Source organism: Blastocystis hominis (genome assembly GCF_000151665.1).
Source record: "Blastocystis hominis, Singapore isolate B (sub-type 7) whole genome shotgun sequence assembly, scaffold_5".
In the NCBI taxonomy this organism is placed as follows: domain Eukaryota; class Bigyra; order Opalinata; family Blastocystidae; genus Blastocystis; species Blastocystis hominis.
The window spans coordinates 544,524-563,557 of NW_013171860.1; the positions used below are offsets into that span (position 1 = coordinate 544,524).

At 48.0% G+C, this 19,034-nt stretch overlaps 9 protein-coding genes; 5 read left to right on the top strand and 4 right to left on the bottom strand.

Moving 5' to 3' along the window:
• Window positions 1-26: 26 nt before the first annotated feature.
• On the top strand, window positions 27-2,222 carry GSBLH_T00004043001 (uncharacterized protein; the record flags this gene model as incomplete). Its single annotated transcript, XM_013042880.1, has 8 exons — window positions 27-122; window positions 153-253; window positions 283-598; window positions 634-765; window positions 795-1,106; window positions 1,135-1,289; window positions 1,320-1,565; window positions 1,595-2,222. The coding sequence occupies 8 exons, from the start codon at window positions 27-29 to the stop codon at window positions 2,220-2,222; spliced, it is 1,986 nt and encodes a 661-aa protein (XP_012898334.1).
• A 55-nt stretch (window positions 2,223-2,277) lies between these two features.
• GSBLH_T00004044001 (uncharacterized protein) lies at window positions 2,278-2,611 on the bottom strand (the record flags this gene model as incomplete). XM_013042881.1 has 2 exons in its annotated part: window positions 2,386-2,611; window positions 2,278-2,354 (listed from the first exon to the last, which is right to left on the bottom strand). The coding sequence occupies exons 1-2, from the start codon at window positions 2,423-2,425 to the stop codon at window positions 2,278-2,280; spliced, it is 117 nt and encodes a 38-aa protein (XP_012898335.1). The 5' UTR covers window positions 2,426-2,611.
• Window positions 2,612-3,716: 1,105 nt separating this feature from the next.
• GSBLH_T00004045001 (uncharacterized protein) lies at window positions 3,717-5,238 on the top strand (the record flags this gene model as incomplete). The annotated part of the gene is made up of 9 exons (XM_013042882.1): window positions 3,717-3,955; window positions 3,986-4,179; window positions 4,211-4,298; window positions 4,329-4,500; window positions 4,534-4,581; window positions 4,615-4,692; window positions 4,724-4,867; window positions 4,896-5,164; window positions 5,199-5,238. 9 exons carry the CDS (start codon window positions 3,717-3,719, stop codon window positions 5,236-5,238), a joined length of 1,272 nt encoding a protein of 423 aa, XP_012898336.1.
• Window positions 5,239-5,278: 40 nt separating this feature from the next.
• GSBLH_T00004046001 (uncharacterized protein) lies at window positions 5,279-6,562 on the bottom strand (the record flags this gene model as incomplete). XM_013042883.1 has 4 exons in its annotated part: window positions 5,279-6,008; window positions 6,040-6,307; window positions 6,339-6,383; window positions 6,418-6,562. The coding sequence occupies 4 exons, from the start codon at window positions 6,560-6,562 to the stop codon at window positions 5,288-5,290; spliced, it is 1,179 nt and encodes a 392-aa protein (XP_012898337.1). The 3' UTR covers window positions 5,279-5,287.
• Window positions 6,563-7,143: 581 nt separating this feature from the next.
• On the top strand, window positions 7,144-7,620 carry GSBLH_T00004047001 (uncharacterized protein; the record flags this gene model as incomplete). The annotated part of the gene is made up of 1 exon (XM_013042884.1): window positions 7,144-7,620. The coding sequence occupies one exon, from the start codon at window positions 7,144-7,146 to the stop codon at window positions 7,618-7,620; it is 477 nt and encodes a 158-aa protein (XP_012898338.1).
• A 632-nt stretch (window positions 7,621-8,252) lies between these two features.
• Window positions 8,253-8,707, bottom strand: GSBLH_T00004048001 (uncharacterized protein). XM_013042885.1 has 4 exons: window positions 8,579-8,707; window positions 8,462-8,547; window positions 8,308-8,431; window positions 8,253-8,276 (listed from the first exon to the last, which is right to left on the bottom strand). The coding sequence occupies exons 1-4, from the start codon at window positions 8,681-8,683 to the stop codon at window positions 8,259-8,261; spliced, it is 333 nt and encodes a 110-aa protein (XP_012898339.1). The 5' UTR covers window positions 8,684-8,707; the 3' UTR covers window positions 8,253-8,258.
• An 855-nt stretch (window positions 8,708-9,562) lies between these two features.
• On the bottom strand, window positions 9,563-11,028 carry GSBLH_T00004049001 (uncharacterized protein; the record flags this gene model as incomplete). Its single annotated transcript, XM_013042886.1, has 5 exons — window positions 9,563-9,727; window positions 9,758-10,214; window positions 10,244-10,491; window positions 10,524-10,855; window positions 10,890-11,028. 5 exons carry the CDS (start codon window positions 11,026-11,028, stop codon window positions 9,563-9,565), a joined length of 1,341 nt encoding a protein of 446 aa, XP_012898340.1.
• A 2,809-nt stretch (window positions 11,029-13,837) lies between these two features.
• Window positions 13,838-14,901, top strand: GSBLH_T00006756001 (uncharacterized protein; the record flags this gene model as incomplete). Its single annotated transcript, XM_013042887.1, has 4 exons — window positions 13,838-14,252; window positions 14,284-14,504; window positions 14,536-14,683; window positions 14,714-14,901. The coding sequence occupies 4 exons, from the start codon at window positions 13,838-13,840 to the stop codon at window positions 14,899-14,901; spliced, it is 972 nt and encodes a 323-aa protein (XP_012898341.1).
• Window positions 14,902-18,801: 3,900 nt separating this feature from the next.
• Window positions 18,802-19,011, top strand: GSBLH_T00004050001 (uncharacterized protein; the record flags this gene model as incomplete). The annotated part of the gene is made up of 1 exon (XM_013042888.1): window positions 18,802-19,011. The coding sequence occupies one exon, from the start codon at window positions 18,802-18,804 to the stop codon at window positions 19,009-19,011; it is 210 nt and encodes a 69-aa protein (XP_012898342.1).
• Between the last annotated feature and the right edge of the window lie 23 nt (window positions 19,012-19,034).

Sequence of the window (19,034 nt, forward strand, 5' to 3'; positions counted from 1 at the left end):
AATTAACGAAAGCTGATCACAAAAAAATGAGAAACTGCAGAACCAGCAAGATCGACGGCCTTGTCGACATTTACCGCAATCCTCAGGATGGATTTGACCCTGAACCTACAACCATTCCTTTTGTTAGTGTGTGACAGTTTTTTCATTTTTAGGAGTTTCGCAAGAATTGTCGTGAGTGGAATGAATGGCCTGCCATCGTAAGCAAGGAGGATGTTACCTATTCTTACATGGATTACTACAACAACTCCATGAAGTAGATTTCGGACCTATCTGATGAATCAGGTTTGCCAAGTCGTTGCTGAAGCTCGGCTTAAATAAGAAGGACGTTTGCGGCATAATCGGCTTCAACTCTCCCGAGTACTATTTTTCCCTCCAAGGCACCTGGATGGCTGACTGCGTTACTGCTGGAATCTATACGACGAACTCTCCCGAGGCCTGCGAATATGTACTGAAACATTCGGAGGCCAAGGTGTGTGTGTGCCAGAGCGGCAAATCAGCGATGAAAATCTGCCAGATCCGCGACAACCTTCCGCTCCTGAAGGCGATCGTGGTGTATTGGCCGGAAGACGACATGCCCTCGCTTGAGGACAAAGAAGGCGTATTCGATTGTTTTCGTCTCGGTCTCACACGCAGTTTGCAAAACTCTATACATGGGACGATTTTTTGAAGATCGGCAGCGATCTTCCTGATTCCGATGTCGATGCTCGGATCGACGCTTGCCAGCCCGGCAGCTGCGCCACCCTCATCTACACCTCCGGCACGACTGTAATCGAACGGAGCGGTTTCAACGCCAGGGCGAGCCGAAAGGTGTAATGTGTTCGCATGATGGCTGCATGTGTCAAGCGGCGAACATCCGCTACTACCTGCAGCTGAACGACGAGGACCGCTTCGTGTCCTTCCTCCCGATGAACCACATCGCTGCGCAGTACGCGGACACGATGGTTCCCGTACGCAATCGCATCACGATGTACATGGCGCGTCCCGACGCACTTCGCGGATCGTTAGTCCAGACGCTCCAGAAGGCCAGACCGACCTTCTTCGTGGCGGTTCCGCGCGTGTTCGAGAAGTTCATGGAGGCGATCCGCGCGAAGAACGCGCAGGCCTCGGTAGGAAAACCGCGGGACTGAGACGTAGTACGTGAAGCAGCTGCTGATCGCGTGGTTCGAGTCCATCGGGTACTACGCGTGCCGGACGCGGCAGTACGGCCAGACGTTCACGCCGCCGTACTTCTACTGGCTGGCGAAGCGTCTGGCGTTCGACAAGGTGAAGGAGACGCTGGGGCTGGATAAGTGAGGCTACGCGGCGTGAGTGAAGCGTAGAACGCGGCTAGTGATCGTGTCGGCGGCGCCGGTGACGGAGGAGACGCTGAACTTCTTCGCGTCGTACGACTTCCCGCTGTACGACCTGCTGGGGCAGTCGGAGGGCACGGCGCCGATCTGCACGAACACCTTCGTGGACCAGCAGTGGAAGCTGGGGACCGTGGGACGCGCGCTGCGCGGCGTGGAGGTCAAGACGGACCCCGACTCGGACGAGTTCTGCTACCGCGGGCGGAACTGCATGATGGGGTGGGAGTGATCGGGGTTTGTGAGTGCAGGTATCTGAAGATGGAGCGGGAGACGAACGCGGCGATCGACGAGGACGGCTGGCTGCACTCCGGCGACCAGGCGAAGATCGACGCGGACGGGTTCGTGCGCGTGACCGGGCGGCTGAAGGAGCTGATCGTGACGGCGGGGGGCGAGAACGTGTCGCCGGTGCCGATCGAGAACAAGGTGATCGAGCTGTGTCCGCTGATCTCGAACTGCGTGGTCGTGGGCGATCAGAGGAAGTTCCTCTCCGCGCTGATTGCTCTCAAAACCGAGGTCGACCCCGCTACGGGCGAGCCGTCGAGCCGAATCGCGGCGTCGATGGTGGAGAGCTTGAGGAGTCGCGGGAGCAAGGCGACGACGGTGCAGGAAGCGATGCAATGCCCGGTGGTGAAGCAGTGGATCCAGGACGCGGTGGATGGGTACAACAAGGTCGCGATTAGCAGAGCGCAGGAGATTCGCAAGTGGACGATGCTGGAGCAGGATCTGTCGCTTGGAAGAGGAGAGCTGACCGCGACGCTGAAGATGAAGCGGAATGTGGTTCATCAGCATTATGAGAAGGAGATTCAGGCGATGTATGATGAGTGGAGTGTTTGTGGAAAACAAGAGAGCAAACACAAGGACTATCGACTGGAATAGCGACGTACCAGTCCACTCGCAGATTGATAGGAAGCATTTTCCGATTTCTTCGCAATCAGCAATCCGCTTCCTCTAATATTACACTGGAGATCGGTGATGTCGATCCTCTCTCCGTTCGATGAATCGAAATTACTAGCAATGACCTAATACCAACAAAACCTACTCTGAATGCATGGAGTAGTTGCTCTGAAGTTCTTCTTCATTTTTAAAAACTTTACAAGGGGTTATATAGTGAAAAGCCTTTCTGCACTCAGGACAGTGATTTGAACTCTTAAAAATAAAATTCGGGCGAAATACACTACCTTTGACCACTGCTTAATACAATCTAGACAAAACGTATGCTTGCAGCAATCAATTCTTCCACCTTCCGTAATTGTGTTGAGGCATATTGCTATTCAGTTAAGTACGTGTCCGACAACATACGACAGCAATCATCGACAACAATTGGGCATTCTTTGTAGAAGCCGAAAATTTCTCCCAATAAATGAAATAACGACATGTTGTCGTAGAAAAATAGAAATAGCGAAAAAAGATAGCAAAAAACACAAAGATAGCAATTGAAAATGATCTAACTCAACCATTCGTAAGTTCCGCGGTTTTGGTGCTCATTGAAAATGCACATTGCAATACAATGTAGGTAAAATTGTTAGAAAGCATGTGTTGCACATTATAGGGATCTCATGCAACTGCAAAACACTTTGTGTACATTGAAGTCATTTTGCTATTTTTGCCTAATAATGGGTGAATATGAATATGCTCATTTATAGTAACTTATTGGGAGTGTAAACCTTGTGAGAGGAGCAGGATTTGTATATTTTTTAACGTGAAATAACAAAACCATTTTTGCGTTATTACGCCTTTCTAGTTTTATTTTTGGGAATTTATTATAGAGTGGATGAAGTGGATTTAGCAGGTGTTCATTATTCTTAGGACACAACAGTAGATTTGTTGTTTGTTATATTTATAGTCGGGTATCAGATTATGTTTCTTCTTGCTACAGTGTATGATTCATGATTCCTAAATGATGGAACAGATGATCATAGATAATGACACTATTGTTATATGGGTATGCATAGAAAGGATGAGAATAAAAGAAGAAAGCAACCTAAGAGTGTCTGTGTTTGAAAGCTAGTTACATTGTTGTCAAGGAAGATAGCATTTACAAGACAGAATAAATCAAATATAGGATGCAATAACAAAGTCGAAGCATTTTACAATTCAAAATTGGTGATGGATGCTTGCTTCTAAAGATCTCCACTCATTCTCTTTCCCTCGTAAATTACAGCAAAATCTTCCGAGAGCATGCATACATGAACAGATATCTACATAAAATCTCAAAGAGATCCAATGTCTTATTCTAAGCCAACTCCATTCATTTCAATAGCCACCAGTACTCTCTTCGCTAAGAGACTACTCACGATTTGCTATCTACATGCATCATAATATTCTCCATTATTGTTTTGACCCCAAAATCTTTTCACATTATTTCTGTTTATGGAGTTTTCTGCTGTGTATCTTTTTTCTTTTCTCGTTAATCCTAGTTCTAAGAGAATCCTTGCACCGAAAACTGCTGAGGTGAGCGGTGCACTAACTTCGGAAGCTTTTTCTGCGGATAGTAATGAGCCGGCGTCGAAGCGCCCTCGTGTCTTAACAGTTGCGGAGAATGTTCTCTGCTGGGAACATTTAAAGCCTCATCTTCAAGAATTCTCGCGCCTTCATCCTGACGACAATATGTACCTTTTTTCTCTACTATCCAGATGTAGGTATGCGCCCAGTTACGATGGTCGCGCCTACTTGAAGAAGAGCTTTGCGCACTACCTCTCTTCTCATGTTTTTAAAACGAATGTTTCCGAGAAGGATGTTTTGGTTATCTCTGGATCTGGAGCTGTTATGGATGTAATGGGAACTGCCTTGTTGAACCCTGCTATGGACGGAAACAAGTCGGATGCGTTTATCTGTATCGTTCATATTGCCTGTTGTCTCTCTAGGCATCACTCCGTGCTACAACTCGTTTGAGAACAACTTCACTCTGCGAACGGGCGCCGTGATGTACGGCGCCGACACGATGAAGAACAAGTATCCCTTCTTTGTTGTCCTTTCACCTAGTTACGTTGTCACGGATGCGATTCTGGAAGAAGCCTATCAGAAGGCCGAAGCGGATGGCCGCAAAGTGAAGCTCTTGGTGTTCACAAACCCGAACAATCCCACGGGCACCGTGTACTCGCTGGACGAGATGCGGACCGTCCTTGCGTTCTGTCGACGCCACTCCATTCACTTGGTGCGTTCTGGGTGCTCCGCAATGAGATCGTAGCTGTCCGACGAGATCTACGCGCTCTCCGTGAAGCCGCAATCCGCTGCGGTCGGCTCTTTGCGCTCGCTGGGTGATTCGTAGAAGGCCGAGAGCGAGAACGCGTTCGTGTCGTTCGCCAAACTGATCGAGAATGACCCCATTCAGGACGATGTCTCCATCGTAGGCGTTTGGAATCGCGTGTTCTGGGCAGTTGTGGGGATTCAGCAAGGATCTCGGACTCTCCGGGTTCCGATTGAGCGTGCTGGTGACGCGGAATCGCAGTCTGCACACCGTGCTGAACGAGCTCTGCCACTTCTGCGAGGTGCCCGCGAACACGCAGAGCTTCGCTGCGAATGTGGGGGCGAGGAGGAGATGCGAGGTAGATGCTGGACGACGAGGCGTTCATGAAGGAACACGTCGAGATCTTGCAGAAGCGCGTTCTGGAGATGCGGCAGCTGATGGAGAAGGAGCTGACGCGGATGAAGATCCCGTTCTGCAAGGGCTATGCGGGGTTCTTCTCGTGGATCGACCTGCGCGCGTATCTGAAGGAAGACTCCTTCAAGGGGGAGCAAGAGCTGTGCAGATTCCTCTACGACCACGGAAACATCATCGTCGCGCCCGGCAGCAAGTACCACGCGAGCCAGTTCGGCTGGTTCCGCTGGATCTTCACCTGCTACGAAGAGGAGGGCATGCGGAGCGCCCTGCAGGGCTTGGAGAAGGCGTTGAAGGAGCGTTCGTTCGGTGTTTGTTTCATAAAAAACAGCTCATCACATCTTTACAAAGTGTTCTTTCTCTTATTCACAAGCGGCGTGTTCTCGTTCGCCTTCACCTTGGCTCTACGCACTCGGGAGTAGGTGTTGTCCTTCTTCTTGTTCTTGCAGCAGCAGCAGCAGCACACGATGAGAAGGATGACCACCAGCAGCGCGCCGCCTCCGATCAGAGCGTACATCATCATCTTGTTATCTCCGGGCGTGGGCACGGGCGTGGTGGGGGCCTCGGTGGGCGTCGGCGTGGTGGGAGCCTCGGTGGGGACCGGGGTCGTGGGCACGGGCGAAGTGGGAGTCGGGGTGGTAGGAGTGGGCGTCGTGGGCGTGGGAGTGGTAGGAGTAGGGGTAGTAGGAGTCGGGGTCGTGGGAGTAGGCGTGGTAGGGACGGTAGTAGAAGGAGCCTCGGTGGTAGGAGCCAAGGTCGTAGGCTCGGTAGACGGAGCGATGGTGGTGGGCTCCGCGGTGGGGGCCAAGGTCGTGGGCTCCGCGGAAGGAGCCAGCGTGGTGGGAGCAGGAGACGGCGTGGACGTCGTGTTCGACGCCTGCAGCCAGAAGGGCAGCGACGAGCAGCCCGTGGCATCCTGGTAGGCAGCCTGAAGGTTCCAGTCCTCCATCGCCAGCGTCAGAGAGTTCGACGCAAAGGTGGCGGACATCGTCATGGACTGGCCGATCACGGCCTTGGCGTCAGCGAACGGGTCCTTGCCTTCGCTGTCCGTGCACTGGAGCGATCTAGACCATCGAGGAACACGCCAACGCATACTCAACATCGTAGATCTTTCCAGCCTCAATAGGCTGGTCGCACTTGAGGCCCTTCTCCATCATAATCGATATCTTCACAGACACCTTGTTCAAGGTGGCCACATACTGCTTTTTCACATCATTGGAGGCAACGAGGGAGGTATGCAGAATAAAAGCAAGAACCTCAGTGTCGTCAATGCACGCATCTCCAACGAACGTATCCAGAACCAAATCCATGGCAACCGGATCAGAGCTAGGAGTGCCATAAAGGGTAACATTACCCATAGAAGCTAACGTTCACACACAGAAATGAGTGGTTACAAACAAATCCGGAGGTGGTGCAACCCGTAGAATAAAAACCGCAAACTACAAAATCACCTCAGCATACTGACACGCATACAATGCTCTTCCTCACTCTTTAAATATGACTTAACTCCATTGCTCGACTTCAATGTCTCCAAGGCCTTTGAAAACGGCGACAATATAGTAGAAGAAGTAGCAATAGCCACTAACAGAACTGTAAAAACCCAAGACTTGTGGAACATAATAAATAATGAAGATTCTGTGTTGTGTGGTTTATGCAGGGGGGTTTCGTTTGACTCAGTGTTTTGATTTTATGTTCGAAATTCACAATTATATTTTGGGTGATCGAAGAGCATATAGTTTGACTCATTCTCACACCACACAAACACTTTTACGATAACTCAAATATTTTTCCAAATGAATGCTTTCAATGTGCTGGATAGGTCGTTATTCTCCACATCTCTGAAACTAATCGCTTTGTCTGTGAAAAAGGAGGAATGTGAGTGTCTCAGGTCTATTTTCACTTGATGTCTGACAACCAGATCCCTCATTGAGCCATTCCTATTGAAATTCCCGCGTAAGAGGAATATAGTTCTTGACCAAGACGAGCCATCGAGAAGACTGCTATTACTGGATCAACATATATCAGATCATTCGTTGAACCAGCTTCCAGAGTCTATTAGAAATGCTATTCGGAACTTGAATAGTGTTCGCGTGACAGATTATTCGCTTGACCTAGATTACGATTATTATACGGCTTCTGAGGTTTTCCAAAGTGCTTCTTTTGACATAGGTTTTTTCCAAAGTACTCCCACCAACGTGCATGCCTCCTACATCGTATGAAAAAGTCGGGTCTCTTTTGCATGTGAACCTTCTGGATGAGCAACTTCCTTATAAACATCTTATTGGGAGTGTCTTGCTTGACAAAGTCCCTCAATGCAGAACGGTAGTCAACAAGATCGGAAAAATAGATACCGCATTCCGAACTTTTGACATGGAAGTGCTTGCCGGTGAAAACAACACTCACGTGTCGCTCAACGAAAATGGCTGTCGCTACGATTTCGATTACAGCCGCGTTTACTGGAACTCGCGTCTCCACCACGAACATGCACGCCTTATCAAATCATTCTCTCCTTCAGACATCGTAGCTGATATGTTCTGTGGAGTGGGTCCGTTTTCCATTCCTGCTGCAAAGAAAGGATGCACAGTGTACGCGAATGATCTGAACCCTTCTTGTTTTTACTATTTGAACCGAAACGTGGAGAAAAACCACGTACGACCAGTGAGTGCTTTGCAGTGATCGCTAGGTGGCAAAGAGAATCACCACGTTCAATCTCGATGCAGCCCATTTCATTGGGTTGCTTCTCTCCTCAAACATTCGCATCACTCAGATTATCATGAATCTGCCTGCTTCTACAGAGCAGTTTTGCTCCGCCTTGCAGGATCGCTTCGTCGTATTCCAAGCCTTCTCTGTGCTAATGCTTTTAGAACTATTCGCATTTGCCTCCCACGATTCATTGCTATATGTTTAGTACGAGTCAGAGTCCAGTCCAGGACTGCATTCAGGTAGCGAACGGAGCGGTTGGTGATGCGTCTAGCGATTGGAGCGAGCGTTTGGCCGCCCTTTGTATCCTGAAAACGTGGAGGGTCGCGTGGTTCGCGATGTGTCGCCGAAGAAGAGAATGACGCTGATTTCGCTGCGATTGCCCTATTGAATGCGTGTGATTTTCAAAAAAGTGGGCGCGAGGCGGATGGCTTCAAGGGTTTTTGCTTGGCTTCGGGGATGTGAATCTTCCCATCGTTGAATCGTTGTGCCAATTTTTCATTTCGGATTTGATTCGCACAGGATCATAATATAGAGGGAAAACGATTCACAGGGAATGATCGTTTGGGTACAGCACTCATTGCAAGGACTTTGTTTCAACAAATGAATTAGAACTATTTCATATTTGATAACTACATCCTCAATTTCTTCATAGAAACTTACCCGTTCTTTCACTTCATTTACATGCTCCTCATTCTCACCTGAAACGTCCGTAACACCATAGGGAGGCGCAATGGTAACATCTCCATCAACAATAATCGACTCTTCCTTCCATTCGCACACGCCACTAAAACTAAGCAGCAAAGAGAACTAGAACAGCTTTGACAAATAGGCAAAGACATAATTGCCATACGGAGAAGTCTTTGGAATCTTTCGGGAAAGTACTTCCTGTTCCATCGCCTTCTTCAAGTGAGTACAAAACCAGATCACCTACTTCCTTTTTACTAATCGAATGGTATGAAACGCTTGGAAGTACGATCTCGTCCATCTTTCCTTTCTTAATCACTTTTACACTTTTAATATAATCCGTTTTGAGCATCACTATATCGTAGTCCTGTGCACCATCCAATTTCTTTCCTATTCGTCAAGGAAGCGAAAGGAAGGAAAAAGAGAGAAAAAGGATATTTAGTACGATAATTCCAGAATTACGATCATAGCAATATATCTCACCACTGATAGTTTCATTGAACGTTGTGACTACTTCAATAGTGTTGCCAATCTGTGCTGGACTTATATTCATATCCGTTCTATACCGTAACGATGAATATCACAGAAAATTACTGGTTCGTGGTGTCAAAAACCGGATAGTAGATGAGAATAAGACTACCCGAATTTAAGCTGTGCCGCGGTTAATGACTCCATTTTGAGGAGTAGATTTTGCTGTCGATTCGGATATTGTTTGACTATCTACACCAGAATGTTAGAAAATAGATTCTATAGGCTTTCTTATGCAACATCTCAAAGATTGGCTTTCATTCAAACGTCATCAACTTTGCTCTGTCCTGTGTAGCGTAGGAATAATCTCATTACGAAAACAAAATTCGATTCCTTTACGATTTCAGCCTTTGAGGATAATCACAAAGGAGGATTTGTCTCTTTTGCTTATAGACCATTGGCATAATAGTGAGTTGGGAGCATACTGCATGTAAATATATATTTACATAAGTGAAAGCTGATATAGTAACATCGTATTATTACTACGGGTGGTTTCCTGACGAGACATCCTAATTTCTGTCCCCTCCTCATATTTCTTTCCCTCCTCCAACAACGAAATCACGATCCATATCTCAACAAACAATCCATTCACCCTTAATCTCTCTTTTCCTTCTCCCCAGCGAACAAAAACACAAACACGAAACAAACAAATCCGGCCATGACCACCATCGTGCTACGTCTAACCTTCTTCTCTCTCTCGCCCCTACTTGACATAGTAAGGATAAGCCGCCAGAATAAAGCGAGGGAATTCGTTGTGCTTGAACGGCCGGATGCTCACCTGCGTATTCTCGTTAATGAACGAGACTCCTTGTCTCTGGTAGAAGAGTCGGAACTTGTACACTCCGTACACATCGGGTACATGAATGATCTGCATCGTGACTCGCTCTCATCGACCTACCGTCGAATAGTCTCCATTGTCGTGCTCCTCCACATAGGTGAGATTCTGTCGAATATAAGGGTTGAGCATGACGAACTCGAGCTGCAGATCGTCGGTCTGCGCGTCACTTCCTTTCCCTTCGCTCACTTTGTAAGGCTTCCACTCGCTCCCGTCCCACTCCTGCACGTTCACCGAGTACCACAGCTCGTCCTTCACGCGGTACACCACGTTGTTGCCCGCCACCTCCGGCCGGCCATAGCTAGGAGTGAGGAGAGCGTGACAAAACGCACTGAGAGGTGGGGAGGTTGGGCTGTTGAACTTCCTGCACCAGGATTTCGTGGGTGGGCTCGATGCGGTTTTCGGCGCGGATGTACTTCGCGTGCTCGATGTTCTGCACGCGGAGATACCCGGCGAGCTTGCAGAGCCCTGCATAAGAGAGAGAGAAGGGACGTACAGAGAGACAGCTGGTCGCCCAGGACTTTGTTATCCGGATTCTCCGCGTAGAACGCGTCGCTGAAGAACGCCAGAGAGCCGGAGAGCACGAAGCGGTTGTTGTAGCGAGTCTGCACAGCGGCGATCAGCGTGATGCCTCCGGCCGAGTTCTGGCTGGCGCCTTCGCTCGAAAGCGAGGTCGTCGCGTAGTCGCCCGAGACGATGGGCATCGCCAGCACGTTGTTGGGGTCGATTCGCAGACCGTATCCTTGGTAGGTGACGGAGCCAGAGCGAGTGGCCAGATCTCCCACCAAACGGGAAATCTACAGATGACTCCCAACGGCAGAGCAAAGACCTTCAGGTAATTCGTCGTCTGGAACTTCGTGTGGCGGATGTTGCTCGCGTCGGGAACAGCCGTGAAATGATCGACAACACTGCTGCCCTTAGGATCGATTTCAACGCCAGCGTATCCAGCGAGAGTACGAACGAAACTCGAAGGATCGCCCGAAAACATCACAAAAATATCGCCATGGAAGTCTAAAAAGCTGCGGAAGGCCTTGGCATTCAGACTACTGTACTTACTATCCGAGTTGACCATTAAAATAATGTTGTCATATTTGGACTCTCCATACTTCACGATTTCAAAAGAATCCTCCAGAACAAGGAACGTCAACTCACATCCATGGTCTGTACAGTTAAATGCAATAGAAAATCCAGGTACTTTTCAGATTGGAGAAAAACTGAGAGTGAGTGCGCTCGAAGCTCATGTCCTCTAAAAGAGCGAGAACCCTCTTTCCTGGAACTGGATAAACGGTTGCAAGAGTAGTCGCAATAACAAGAAGCAAGAATACAGTCTTCATAATGAGAAATGAACGTTTTGAACAATGCAGAAATCGGGAGGAAAAACGGAATTCCAACAAACAAGGGTAAATCAAAACTGTCCTGCATTTTTGACAAACAAACGACGATGAAGGATTTATGAAACCGCCTACATGTCAGCAAAATAGCTATTACACCGTACAATAAGCACACTCAAGACCGCCAATAGAAAAAGGGAAATTCGATCGTTTTTTAGACTTCTTACTTCCATATCGCGTGTGCTCTGCATAAGTTGCATCCGAAACACTTCGAGTGTAGGGAGGAGGCGAGTGGGAGATGGGAGAATGGGAAGCGGATGTCGGAGGCAGGGAGGCTTGTGGATAATTGGCGGACAGACGCAAATGAGGCGGGGGAATGAGGAGGTCATTCATCGGCTTTGCAAATGCTGTGTAGGGAGAACTCGCCGTGCTGGAGGCGAGAAGATGTCTGGATTCGGGGAGATCGCGATAGGAATGCTCTTCCGAGAGTCTACCGATCAGGAAGCGAACGGGCAAAAGAGAACCGCTTCCATTGAATCACGATGATGGTGAGCAGAAAGAAAATCACGACGATGACGCCGGTGATCATAACGGTCCGAAACACGGACGTGTGCATCGCCAATTGGTTGGGATTGCTCCACATGTGCCGATCGATGGGCTCCGTCACGAGTCTCTCTGGGCGTTATCGACAGAGAGAAAAAAAGAAGTACCATTGTCTCGCTGAGGATGAGCCACTTCGCACTGGAGAAAAACGCCGAAATGCTGGACGGCGGGGGAGAGAGGAATGCTGCCCATGCCCCCCATGGCAGATTGATGATGGTTGATCGCGTTGGTGAGGAGGATGTGACCTACGATTGATCGGAGAGCAACAAAACGCAGGAATACCTTTGCGATCAAAAACGCTGCAGTAGCTGACGCCATCAAAATTGCTGGTAATTCCGATTTCCAAGAAAGAGGGATACAAGGATACATGGTTGACAGAGTATTGAAAGGATTCAGGCTGCATCGGCTCTTTCCGATAGCCGCTTTTATCAAAATACAAGCGAGATCGTTTTGAGATGCGATTCGATTTCGCGAGTGATTCCTCTTCGCGTTGATTGAAATCCATCGGAATGCGCAATAACGAATCACTCAGCGCGTTCGCGCGATTCTCCAATTCATTCCTTCGCTGCTGTCCATCGGATCGAGGACTGGAATTCACAGGAATTGTGTTCTTTAAAACGTTTTCTCGCTCCTCTTTACGCAGATTGGAGGGAGTAGGATTGCTCATTGGCTTTCCTCCCTTCCCCGATTCTCCTTTGCTTGGATTGGTCGATATCCTGGGATTACTTTTGAAAAGGCTTTTGTCTCGGTTGACAATATTCTGAATTTCCGAGTTGATTTCACTGTACAATTTTGCCAAGTTTTTCGCTTTTCGAGCCACTTCTTCAGGATCCAATTTACGCTTTTCTTGCCTTTTCTCTTCCTTTTCGATGCTTTTCTCTTTGTCTTCTTCTTGGATTTTGTCTTCGTCTACCATCGTATCGTCATCCACACGATTCATTTTGTTCGATTCTTCTGCTGCAATCTCGTCTCCTATCACAAGAAGCGCTTTTTTATCGATCGTTCCTACTCCTTTTGGTTTCTTTTGATTCGCTTCACTTTCGTCTTCTGGTTTCTTTTTAGCTTCTTGGTCTTTCTCAGCTTCCATTTCAGCTTCTGTGGCACTTTGAGTTTCGTCTTCTGGCAATATCAACTTTGATTTTGACTTCAACTTTGCTAACAGCTCTTCATCCATCTCGTTTCCATTTGATTCTGTTTCACCTGCTGCTCTTTCTACTGCTGTTTCACCTTTTCCTGTTTCTACTGCTGTTTCACCTTTTCCTGTTTCTATTTCTGCTTCTTTTCCTACTTTAGTTTCTCCTTTTATCTCTCCATTCGAATCCTTTAGATTCTTCATTTCAATACCATTATCATTATCATGCTTGTCATTATCACCATTATCATTATCATCACTTTGAAGAGAACTACCAATAGTACGACTGGTACCAGTCTCAGAAAAACGAGATGACTCTTTCGAATGTTTCATACCTCTACTAGCTCTTGTTTCTACGGGTGTTAACTCCAAAACATCATCTCGATTATTACTTACGTCAGACCTTGCAGGAGATCTGCCTTCTTTCATTTCTAAATTCTCCATAAGATACTCTGAGTTCGCAGAATGTTTGGTCAATTTCGGATCTTCATTCACACGATTCTCATCATCGTTTTTATCTTCTGCTCTACGTTCCAAACCATTGCCTAACTCTATATGTCAACATTAAAAATAGGCGCCTACCTGGATTTTCTTCTTTTCTCTCACTACTGTTACAACTACTTGAAACCAACCTCTTTGAAGAATGAATATTATTCAGATTATCATCATTTTTACATCTCAATTTTGTACAACTCCTTTTGTCAACACATCCTTTACCAACAGGCATAAATCCAGAAAGCTTCGCATCGTATCCATCCTTACATTCGGAATTCCCTTCTAAAGTTACAAACGAACCCATAATACTCACTATTTTTAGGAATTACTCTGGGTGAAGATATTACGGGTTCTGATGCATCTATTTTCCTTGAACGAATAGATTCATATAAGTCTTCGGGAGATCCATGTACTGTTACTGTACAAAGTACTATTCGTCACAGAAACACGCATTTTGTTACAAAAACATAGTAGTAGCACGCTGTTATATGCGCTTATAATCATAAGAATTCCATGCTACTCTAACAGCTCAATCCAGAATTAACCCGCGGTTATTCGGTTACTTTCATTTTTACAGAACAAATGTCCTCCTTTCGGAGATTTGCCCCGATTTCCGCTCAGAGATCGATTCCTAGTGGCCCGAAACTCTCTGGGACAAAATCATGGCTCTATGGGCAAAGTCTCATTTCCACTGGATGCAAAGATTTGGACACTGCTCTCGGTTCCGGGATTCCTTTGGGGTCCATTGTTGTTTTATCGGAGGAACTATTCTGCTCTCAGATGAGAACCTTCGAAAAGTTGTTTGTTTCGGAAGGTATTCGCTCTAAGCAACGAGTTCTGATCATTTCTTCTCTTCCCAAAGATGAGGTGGATGATTTTCTAACAAAGATGCCTGCACTGAAAGAAGTTCCTGAGCCAACGAAAAAGGAAGCGCCAAAGTCTGCATTCAGGAGTCTCGAGTCGTCGTCCTTGCAACCCATCTTGCCCAAGTATGCCAGTATGTGTGTCTTTTTTCAGGTTTACAGTAGACGCTGTAGATTCGGTTGAATTTTGCCATGGCTTCGATTTGAGTAAATGGGAGCAGGATATGTCATTATTTTCGTCTGTGGTGATCGTTCATGTGGATAATGACCCCGCTTTCTTCGTGAAGAAAGTGATCTCAGCAGTCCATTCGTTTGTCTCCCTCTGTTCGAAAGAATCTGTTGTGGGTCGAATTATATTGGATGTTGCAGAGATCCTCGGGCAGGACGTAAAAGCGTTCTCACGTTTGATACCGATAGGAACGACTGCAAATGGAGCTGTTTTCACGACTTCCCTCCCTTCTTCGCTCCAGCAACTGCGTTTTGCTGACACTCCTTTTGGGTGAGCTGAACGGAATGAAAGCTCTCCGCTTCGCTAATTGTATCGTTCATCTTCAGCCTTGGCAAGGTACGATGCAGAGCGCTGCATAAACGTCAGACATCACGCCGCCGACCGAGTACAGAGACACAACGAGTCTGCTGCACGTTCTTCGGTTGCCATCGCAGCTGTCTTTGTATACGAATCCGAAGAATATTTTCATTTACGGAATCAAGCGAACAACACACTCGCTACGACTATCCGAACTGCGAATCCCTCCGCAAGGTCATTCATTAGAGTTGTTTTAGAACCTGTTTGAGTAGACACACGCTGGTTCGTGTAGAGTGCTAGCTGCTTGATCTTTACTCGTTCAGAGAGGGAAGGAATTAGTGAAACTTCGTATTCTGGTTGTTTGATGAATCACCCAAAACACAATTAGAGCAAATGTTGGCACAGCAAAAACTTGAATTTCGAAACATGACAACCGTGATGGTTTTGATCAGTTATCACTTATTTTTCTACATCACGGCCAATTTTTGAAATGATTTTGAAAGCAACACTAAGGCAGGGTGGCTCAGAAGACATAAGTATCAACATCGATGAAAACTCAAGCGTTGCTGATCTACGCAGTTTTCTGGCAGTATTCTATTCTTTTTTGATACAATGTTTAGCAACATGTTAACCGTGATGCTAGTCGTATTTCCATCTATGTTAATGGTTCTTCCGTGAGTGACGACTTGGGAATTCAAGAAACGGGCCTTCAGGATGGAGATACCTTTCAGTACAGCATAGCAACAAAAAAGCAAATCTATACGTTCAATTGGAATGGAAAGTTCATCAAGCCGGAGATTAATGTAGATTTATCGATCAGCGATGTGGAGGTACTGGTCTCGAATGTATGAAATCGAGTTTGCTCGTTGATTCGTAGAAGTTGCCGTTTCTGCGCAACATAGCATTTCAGATGCGTTGTGACGACTTCATCATCGATGACAAGACGAAATCGATCGGTGAATACCCCATATCAAACACCGATATCATTACTCTCGAAATTGTCGTAGTTGATGTCAAAGTGACTCTACCAACGGGCAACGAGAAAACCTACTCTATCCTCAAGAATAAAACAGTTCGCGATTTGAAAGAGCTCATCGCCGTATTCGTCTTAGCCTTAAATTCAGTTTTTTTAGACATCTCTCTGCATCGCTCCCAATTACCCCTATCTTTTAAACAACAGCGATCCACTCGACGACACCACCCCCATTCAGGCCATCGATCTGAGCACTGCATCCTTGTTTTGCTCCATTCGGATTCTGATTCAGCTTCCAAGCGGCGACTCCGTTCCGATTTTTTGGGATATCGCATCCAACCTGACGGCCACCGTTGATTTTCTCATCTCTGCGCTGATTTCTGTTAAAACTCGGGGTGGAATCCTATTCCGTAGAACCGGCACATTCAGCTCAGCCCAACGGACACTGTTTCTCTGTACAACCGCGGCGAACTCATCAGCCCCTCGCTCTCCCTGCTTTCCTTTTTGAAGGTCCGCGACAGCCAGATCGTAGCGAAGGTCTACAACCGCTACTCTAATCTCGGCCTCATGATCCAGCACAAAAAGCTGCGAAGAAGACTCGTTCTGACGCAGGACGTGACCGTGTCGCAGTTGAAGCAGTTCTGTTTGGTAGTGCTGCGCGGCTTTTCGATGACGGGCAGGACTTGTACAGCCTCAGCGCGCTCAACACGCGGCTTTATTACAACGGGTCGGAGATGGAGGACGAGAAGCTCGTGAGCTTCTACGGCATCGCGACCACGACGTTTCTCTTCATGACCACGGAGGAAGAAGTCCAGAAACTGTGTCGATCGCGAGCGGAACTGACGCGTAGAGAGCCGCAGGCGATCGACCAGGAGTTCCGATCGCTGGTTCGCGAGAAGGCGAGGAGCAATTCGCAGCTGCTGCACTGCGCCAAGTGGCTGCTGGAGTGCTTCGCCCGCGGGCTGCTGGCGCCGAAGGAGTTCGTGGCGTGCATCGGGGACATCTACCGATGGATCGCGGGCTGCAAGGACGCCGCGCTGATCACGCTGCTGGCGAAGATTCTGTGCCGGCTGTTCGAGAGTAGCGATGGAAGGGGGCTGTGAGTGCAGACGCCGCGGAGCTCCCGACGCTGCCCGAAGCGATCCGGCACGTGATGGCGGGCCTGATGTTCAGTCTGAGCAAGAACGCGTACGAGGGAACGCCGTACTGCGTGGACCTGATCGCGCAGTTGTACGCGCGGAGTGGGGTCGAAGGGCATGGTTGAGGGGTAGACGAGGAGGCGATTGGGCGCTCTTCGTGGATCAACACGCTGTTCTACCAGCTGTACTCGGTTCTCTTTCTGATCGGCACCATTCCGGACGAAATGGCTTCCAGTCTCCAGCAGCTGCTGACCGTTTTGGTGGCGATGCACACGAAGGACCCCACGCTCGAGTTCAAGAACGCGCTCACGCCCGACAAGCTCTTCCTCAACCGCTATCCCGAGCTGGAGCAGGCATTTCACCCGATCGCGATGGGGCTGCTGGAGACGATGAACGACGCGCTGTCGATCGGGTATATTTTGGAGCACTACTTCGACGACGCGGAGATCGTGCTGGCGATCATTCACAAGAACGCGTTGCTGACGATGATCCAGGACAAATCGTCGCGAACGCGATACGCTGCGACGCTGATCGTGCCGACGGTGCGATGTCTGAATGTGTTCAATCAGCACGAGGAGATCACTCCCTATTTCGCGACGGTTCTCGCGATTCTTTGCTCGGAGAACTGTGGGATTGTGGAATAGGGAGGTGAGTCGTAGGGAATCTGCTGAGTCCAGTGATCGAGTCGCAAGATTTTATGACGGTTATCATCTCGCTGACACGTCAATTCACCGATCCTTATCTTCGAAACGTGTTTCTGTTCGTGTTGACGCAGCTGGCGAATGGTAAGGACTCAAGGAGAAGGAGTGAAGTGCAGCCGAAGCGCTGCGTGCCTCGCTGATTCAGAACCCCGATATTTTCCTTCCCTATCTGAACGACGGGGAAGTCTTCGACCCGCGGAAGTCCTCGTTCTCGTCGAGTCCGAACGCGGAGCGACTGCTCGTTTTGTTTGAAAGCGTGTGGCGAACGGACGGCGGCCATCCGATCCCTCGCGATCGGATGCTCGGGATCTTGTCGGTTCTGGCGCAGCATTGTGGGTTTTAGGTGCGAACGGCTGACGTGTAGCGATCACAACGATGCTGAACGAGATGATTCCCGTTGTAGACGAGGCGATTTTGCAAATCCTTCATGGCAATCGAGACAGCACCGAGGTTCTGAACTGGTCGCAGTTCTGCCACTCCGTCGCTCTCTACTATAACAGCCTTCTCTCTGCAATACGATCCAACCGACTGGCTCTTCATTTTGACGGATCCCTGAATTGCCAGGCCGTTAACTTTATAGTTTTCTATATTCAGAATTCTGGAATTCCAGAAATTCTATCCAATTCACCCGATTACAATGATTGGTTGTCGTTTTTCCTATTAATTGTGGAGGACTTGTATTCCACCAGCAAAGAGTTGCCTGATCGTAGCGTGTTTGTTTTTTTCTTTGAGCCGTGTAGTGCAGATCCGACGTTCCTACCTCTTTGAAACGAATCTTTTAGAGGCTGTGATTCACTGCTTGGCTTATTCCATGGCGATCGAGCGAGACGATCAAGTGGCACAGCTCACGGCTGCGGTGCAGCACATCATCGAGGCCTGTAGAAGCGAGTGCGGAGCGTGAGGACTAGATCGAAGCGATATTGAGCGAATCGCGTCCTTCCTGCTTCCTGACATGATGAAATTGCTGTCAAAACACGAGGCGAAGAAATACGAAGAAACCATCTTCGATTTTTGCACGCGATCGCTGGTTACTTGTGAGGAGATTCAATTGGTGTGTGAGCGTGTAGACGAGCTCTACGCAAGCTTCATCGAGCAGGGCTTTGAGAGCTTTTTGGAGTTCATTCGAGAGCGAAGAGAGCAGAATAAGAGCTTCGATAAGTTTGTGATCCGAATGATGGAGAAGTTTAGTTTCATCAGTAGGAGAAAAAAGGGGAAGGGTGCGAGCGTAGATGTTCCGGACTCGCTGATTCGGGCGATTTCGCTGGGATACGAAATGATCTCCGAGAATATTTATTTTGAAAACGAAGTTTTACAGATTGCTGGGGAGATTTTGGAACTACCGGAATGGGAATTGGACGACGGGGAGGATTTGGATCTCGCGGTGGAATGCTTGAACACTCTGATGTCCACGTCGGAAACGCTGAGCAAGGAGGAGAAGGGAGTTTTGAAGCAAGCCTTGAAGCGAATTCACAGACAGAGCTGTTCTTGTGTTGTCTTGTAGTTTGTGTAAAGCAGAGTTTCTTTTTGTTTCTTGTTTCTTTTGAATTAAAGTGAGGAGTGAGTGGTAGACATACATA